We start from the raw sequence: 6,508 nt of genomic DNA, 5'->3' as shown, positions 1-6,508 counted from the left end.
AAGGTTAGTAGTAATAATAATCTAGTAGACACAGCCGCTGCGCCTCGCCTGCTACATTTCGCAGTGCTTTACCCGTGCACATGTGTTGTCGTACACATACAGTCTGTATGTTCGGCTACAAGTTACCAGATTGTCATGGCAGATTCACATGTCAGATTGAGAGTGCCTGTGACAGTGAAAAAAATACACCGGGGCTCGGGGTGATTTAGCCCCTGAAATGCCAAGAGCCCTGGAAATGCCCAAAAGAGTCCCCCCGTAAATATGCATAAAGTTCAATGCAAACCAAATTTTAGAGTGCCATTTTCATGCACGTGAGCTGTGTGAAAAAGCTATAAGGCTGCACTCTCTCTCTACCTTCCTCTTTGATAAATTGCAAATATGAGGAATTTTCTACTGCAATCTACAGTGTTGATCTGCGTATTTGATCAACTTATCTCTTCCCATCGTCGATATAGTCCCTTGGACTTTGACGACTATTATTCACAAGGTTATGTGTGAATGGCAGCTAGCGCTCGTATCATTATTGTGTACCAGAGATTAATAGTACAGATTAATACTAATAGTAATCTAGTACGCACAGCCGCCTCCTGCACGCGTTTGATTGGCGGCGCTAGCATGCGTATCGTGATTGTTTACCCGCTAGTGTGTTGTTGGTCACACATTCCAGCTCATGCTTGATCTCAGGCGGGATGCGCCCTTTACTGAGCGTTTCAGGCTCCACTAGTCGCTTGATGAGTGGCATAATGCACTACGCACAGTAACGCCACCTACTGGAAATGGAAAGTATAACAGTAATTATCATACGTTCATATAACATGATTGCAGCATAGCCCAAGCTAAACTCAGGGGTCGAAATTAGCGGTATCCCGATATCTGCGGGAGATTCTTGTGTTGGATACCAGATTTCAATGCTTGGTATCCCGCCGGGATAGTAATAAAAATCGTCTAAATCGGGATAGTGGTTGTTGAGTTATCAACTTTATACGGCAGCGCATCTGATGTGTGAGCGAGTGCGCGTAGAGCGAGTGCGCGCAGTTTGAGCGAGCGCAGGCCACTCTAACATTATACAACAGGAATAGCATATTTGCAAGCGCCAGCATAAATGTGATGTGTATACATTGTATCAAGCGAACCAGACAATGCGTCTATACAATGAATGCGAGCGATGAGAGTTTCGAAGGCAAACAATTGTTAAAATTACTATCCAAAAAATGAGATACCAGATCTTTGGGGGGGATACCCAATTTCAATACCTGGTATCCCAAATGGATACCATAATAAAAATCTAATTTCGACCCCTGACACTACACATCTATCAGTGACAGTATTGTCTGCTCTAGTACTATAGCCTGCGTACAGTTGCCGCAGCCTGCGTGAGCAACTGTACGCGGGCGTAACTAGACAGTAGACTAGTAGTAGTACTAGTACTGTAGTAGTAGAGCTGAAAGGGTCTATGTCCACCGGGGTACTGCCGGAACGTACCCTGGTACTATATTATATGCCGGACCGTACTTCGCCTACTCCACTAACGAGTCTAGGGAGTCGCCTACGCCTACTCCCTAACCCTAACCCTATCAAATAGTGACCAGGGTACGTTCCGGTATACCGGACCGTACCCAGGGTACGTTCCGGCAGTAACCTGGGGGACATAGACCCTATGGCTATGGCTATGAGCAGTAGTACAGCCTAGAGGGTAGAGGCGAGATACATCTATCATATGTAATGATCACTGCGAACACATTCGCGTGATTTCTTGCGAGAGTTATACGGGCAGAACGGTATAGGGACAAGTATCTCTACCTATGTATATGTATGATATTGATAAGAGTAGGACTAGTACTGGGTTGGCGGCCCAATTCGAGTGTAGATTTAGGGTGGGGAGCCGTGAAATCATTCTCTAACAGCAACACGATTATCGAACACTTGGCTATCATGTTAGAGTCCATGTAAAAAGTGGGGGGAAATACAGTATGTAACCTATGTGTATTGTTATTACTTACGCGCTGAGTTATAGTGTGACCGACATTTCTCGAATATAAACCCGTACAGTCGGTTTAGGAAATGTAGACTGTTTTTTTCCTGATATCACGTAATCTCGTACAGTTGTACGCGGAATCTCGCGAGATAAAACGTCATTATTTTGTTATTTACATTATAATTGTTTTAATGTTTATTTTATTTCTTACCGCAAATGTTAAGTAATAATTTAGTTTGTCAATTAAGCAATGAAGTCGAGTATAGATAGCAGTCTAAATATTTTTCAAACGAACACTGACCGGACGTGAAACCGGAACTAGCCAATATGGCTGCACTGGAATCGTTGGGTGATTATGGCTCAGAATCGAATTCGGACAGTGGATCCGAGAGCATGGACTTCCAAGCACATTTAAAACCACTCGGTGACGGCGGAACCATCGCATCCCTTCAGAATAAAATGACTGTGAATTCGGCCCCGATTGTAGTAGCAAACGTAAGATAAAGATGCACCAGTCACCACTCGTCGCCTTGCACTGGCACTACGTAGTACGTACGTAGTCACGGTAGTGCTGGTGCCAGTCCTATCTAGACCGAATCATTATGTCCCAGATAAATCCTTGAACAGATAACGTTTTATATTTTGGTGAGGGTTATTGCCAATATTGGGACAGAACGGGGTGCAAAATGCATTCGCTGCTAAAGTAATGCGGCCCATACGCCGGTATCGGCGGGTAAAAAAGGCTACCGTTCCCAAGTTCTACATGGCTTTACCTTGCTACTGATGTGCGTGAATATTCACTTCAATCGTTATTCACTTCTTAAAAGATTGTTTTTCAGAAACCCTGCTTCATTTCACTTTAGTAAATCGCATTCGCCATTTACAAACAATCAGAGCGAACCTTACAATAGCCTGGTTTTCTCTTGTACCTGTGCTATGATCTGTGGCGATTCTGTAACCCTCCTGCAGCGCCACAGATACAAGAAAAACCCAGGCTATTGTAAGGCTCGCTCTGATTGGTCTGATTGTTTGTAAATGGCGAATGCGATTTACTAAAGTGGAATGAAGCGGGGTTTCTGAAAAACAATCTTTTAAGAAGTGAATATTCACACACATCAGTAGCAAGGTAAAGCCATGTAGATGGGAACGGTAGCCTTTTTTACCCGCCGATACGGGCGTACGGGCCGCATTAGCAGCGCATAAATTTTGCATGCGACCTCACAAAATTTTAATGCATCCCTTTCTGTCCCAATAACCCTCACCAAAATATAAAAAAGGTTATCTGGGACAGAATTATTTGGTCTAAGTCCTATCCTGCTGCAATCCACAGTTTATCCGCCAATGTGCTCCAACGTTAGACTCTCTCCTTGTTTGTTATGGTCCCTTCGATTACGACGAGTGTTCGTTCTGAGATTTTAAGTGTCGTGTGGTATTATAAATTAGGTAATAGCCTAATAGGTATCATAATCAAATCTTGTATGATAATTATCTGCGATGCATCATTCATCATTTATGTTGCTTGGTCATGTTAATGAGTATATGTTAATTGTTATGTTATAATTATCATTTATTCGATTATCATTTATGTTATAATGATCATTTATTCGATTATCATTTATGTTGCGTGGTCATGTGCATTGTGTGCGCCCTTTCACTCCCTTCACCATGTGTTGTCTTCGAATTATAAGATCCGTCTTTCTGTTTCTGTCATTCCAATTCATCCACGATTGCTAAGTGGAGTCCAGTTCACATGCCGTATGTGACCCCAATACACAGGTGATCTCGATCAGTTCGGACTTCGGAGATGTATACACAAGCATGCACAACACGTAACCAGTGAAAAAAATACACAGGGGCTTGGGGCGATTTAGCTCCCGAAATGCCAAAAAGAGCCCATGTAAATTTGCATAGAGTTCAATGCATAGAGTTCAATGCAAACCAAATTTTAGAGTGCTATTTTCATGCATGCGAGCTTGAAAAGGAGCCCTCGAAAAATAAATTATATATTTTTTTCTTGCATGTAACTATAGCATGGCTGTGTTGGGATTATCAAAACCCAGCTGGGAATCAAGGCATATCAATTAGGCAATTAAGGCATGTCTAGATTTATGGGATGTCGCAATTTTTGTCGAGTCGCGAACACCTGACTCTCATCATTTGGGAATATGAAACCCTCGTGGATAGAATGGCAATGTGAATTGCCCAGCCCTTCTTCAGTATTGGGGATGTACTGAACCAATGACAACGTGAAATGCTCCGGCAATATGTTGCCTTGGTGTAATACTCTTAAGCCTAATTAGTGAATAAGACCTCATTTTCCTAACCATAAAGCTGGTTAGTTGAGAGAGTGTGACCGAGTGCTGATAAAAACATTGAGATAAAACATTGATATTTTTGCCGTAGTGTGATTTCCTAATTGTCTTAATCGTTTATTTCTAGACAAAGTCGTTGCTTGGAGCGCCACTGGATTCAACAACGAGGGAGGTCACGTACAACCCAAAATATGAGGACCTTTTCGCGCCAGAGGTGTGCTACACAGGAGGCGAAATTAATTTTGAAATATTAGTTAAAAGTTAAATTATTTGTTGTATATATACAACAAATAATTTAACTTTTAACTAATATATTAGTTAGGGCTGTAACGATCCACCGAAATCGAATCGGATCGTGATTCTCTTCCCTCGATCCGATCCTCGATATTTTTCCCCGTATTTTAGATTCCACTCCGATACCACTTTTTTCCTCCAATAGATGGCGGCATTACGCTATATACTGGAGTGTTACCAGAGCATATAAATCACTGATTTATATGCTCGGGTGTTACTCACCAATGTTACTCAGCGTGTGCAGTGTATATATACTCTCTAGACTCTCTAGTCTATTCACCATTTAGTATTCATTGGCAATTTCTAATAATTTATTATTGCAAAATATAAAAAATAAGATAACATTTCAATATTTTGGGAATCGAATCGAAGGAATCGAATCGAGAGGCTAATAGTAATATCGAGAACCGGATCGAATCGAGAGGCTTGTGTATCGTTACAGCCCTAATATTAGTATGGCGAAAATTGCTCACAAAGTTTCTAGTCCTACTTTGTATTAAAGCCATCCGTGACCTCATATCGAATTCTCTGTGACCTCGTGTCAATATTGTTGTGACCTCGTCGCGAACTTGTAACCTTATCATAACCTCGTTCTGACCTCTCCGTGACCTTCAGGGTCCGCACGGGCATGGAAATGTCCTGGAATTTGATACGACTCCTTATAAACTCCTTGAATTTTAAAATATTGTGTTTTATACTGGAATTGTCCTGGAAAAGTTGTTATTGCCCTGGAAAAGTACTCAAAACAACTGGAATTTATAAAATAAGAAATATAAAGCAATAAATATGTAATTATGTATAATGTAAATATGTATAACTTTATAAGATGTGCATGTTTTTAATCTCCTTAACCTTATCATAATGAATGCCTTTCACAGTTAATCTCTGTTTTTTTCTGAATCAGAAGTTTTCATGTCCTTTATTCCATGTAATGTATCTTTTCAAGCTGTGCTAAGTCTGAAAACACTCAATTTTATTAAGTTAAAAGCTAGAATTTTAGTAATTGAAATGTCCTGGAAAACTCCTTGAATTTCGTCTTGACTTATCTGGACGGACACTTGACCTTATCGTGACCTTGTCGTGACCTTGTCGTGACCTCTGGCAGGTGGGCCCGCAGCATCCGTTCAAGACGAAGCAGCAGCTGGCTGAGAAGAACATTCTCTCGGGGTACGTCGAGCCGGCCCACGTCAACGACTTCACGTTCGAGCGCGAGCGACGCACGTTTACGAGCTACGGTAGGTGGCGCCGCCGGCCGTTGGCGACGCGTCGGCCCGCCCCGCGTGATTCCGCCCACCTGTTCGTCACGTCTGGGAATAGAAATTTCGGGGACAAGTCAAGTTGTTTAGGAGGTCGTGCGTTGACGTGTAATGGATGCTCGTGTGTTTCCACGTCGGCTTGCGCGGCGGAGGCCGTGCGTTGATGTATAGAAGGATGCTCGTGTGTTTTCGCATAGGCTGGGGAGAGCGGAGTACGTTGGCATGTAATAGATGCTCGTGTGTTGCAGAGTTGGCGCGGGCGTCGTGCGCTCTTGTGTTTTGGCGGTGGCTGGCGCGGGTGACGTGCGTCAGCGTGTAACGGATGCTCTTGTGTTTGCGTAGGTTACGCGATCGACCCGTCGCACGACGCGAGCCTCTCCAGCACGAAACTCGTCGGCAACATGGTGGAGCTCGAAAAAAACAAAGGTGCGTGCAAACAAGAGAACGTGTCCATGGTGTCTCACCGATATTAGTCATCTACTAATTTATTTAAACGCCATGTGTTTTAGCGATGTTATTGCTAGGGTCCCTATATACAGAGAGTTGCGCCATGACGAGTCGGGAAAAATCGGTCACGTGGTCGCTGGACGACATGTTGTTTCCAAATAGATGGCGCGAACGATTTGAGTTACATTTCTAGAAATCTAGATACACATAGACACATGTCTTAG

At 42.8% G+C, this 6,508-nt stretch overlaps 2 protein-coding genes across 2 annotated transcripts in view; one reads left to right on the top strand and one right to left on the bottom strand.

The window, feature by feature from the left end:
* Nucleotides 1–2,095, bottom strand: part of LOC106819022 (wiskott-Aldrich syndrome protein family member 3-like) — a gene marked incomplete at its 3' end in the record, with an annotated part of 7,584 nt that extends 5,489 nt beyond the window's left edge. The window contains exons 1-3 of the mRNA XM_014823682.1: nt 2,001–2,095; nt 637–770; nt 127–166 (exon numbers count right to left, since the gene is read on the bottom strand). Coding sequence (XP_014679168.1) covers nt 127–166; nt 637–742 — 146 coding nt within the window. The remainder of the gene's footprint in view (nt 1–126; nt 167–636; nt 771–2,000) is intronic.
* A 187-nt stretch (nt 2,096–2,282) lies between these two features.
* LOC106819023 (pre-mRNA-processing factor 17-like) overlaps nt 2,283–6,508 on the top strand; it is a 10,679-nt gene continuing 6,453 nt past the window's right edge. The window contains exons 1-4 of the mRNA XM_014823683.1: nt 2,283–2,470; nt 4,415–4,501; nt 5,687–5,816; nt 6,180–6,263. Of these exons, the coding sequence (XP_014679169.1) occupies nt 2,303–2,470; nt 4,415–4,501; nt 5,687–5,816; nt 6,180–6,263 (469 nt within the window). The 5' untranslated portion in view covers nt 2,283–2,302. The remainder of the gene's footprint in view (nt 2,471–4,414; nt 4,502–5,686; nt 5,817–6,179; nt 6,264–6,508) is intronic.

Source organism: Priapulus caudatus, unplaced genomic scaffold (assembly GCF_000485595.1).
Source record: "Priapulus caudatus unplaced genomic scaffold, Priapulus_caudatus-5.0.1 Scaffold2752, whole genome shotgun sequence".
NCBI classification, from domain to species: Eukaryota; Metazoa; Priapulida; class Priapulimorpha; order Priapulimorphida; family Priapulidae; genus Priapulus; species Priapulus caudatus.
Note: the sequence above shows the minus strand (reverse complement) of the source record. Positions and strands in the feature narration are given on the sequence as shown.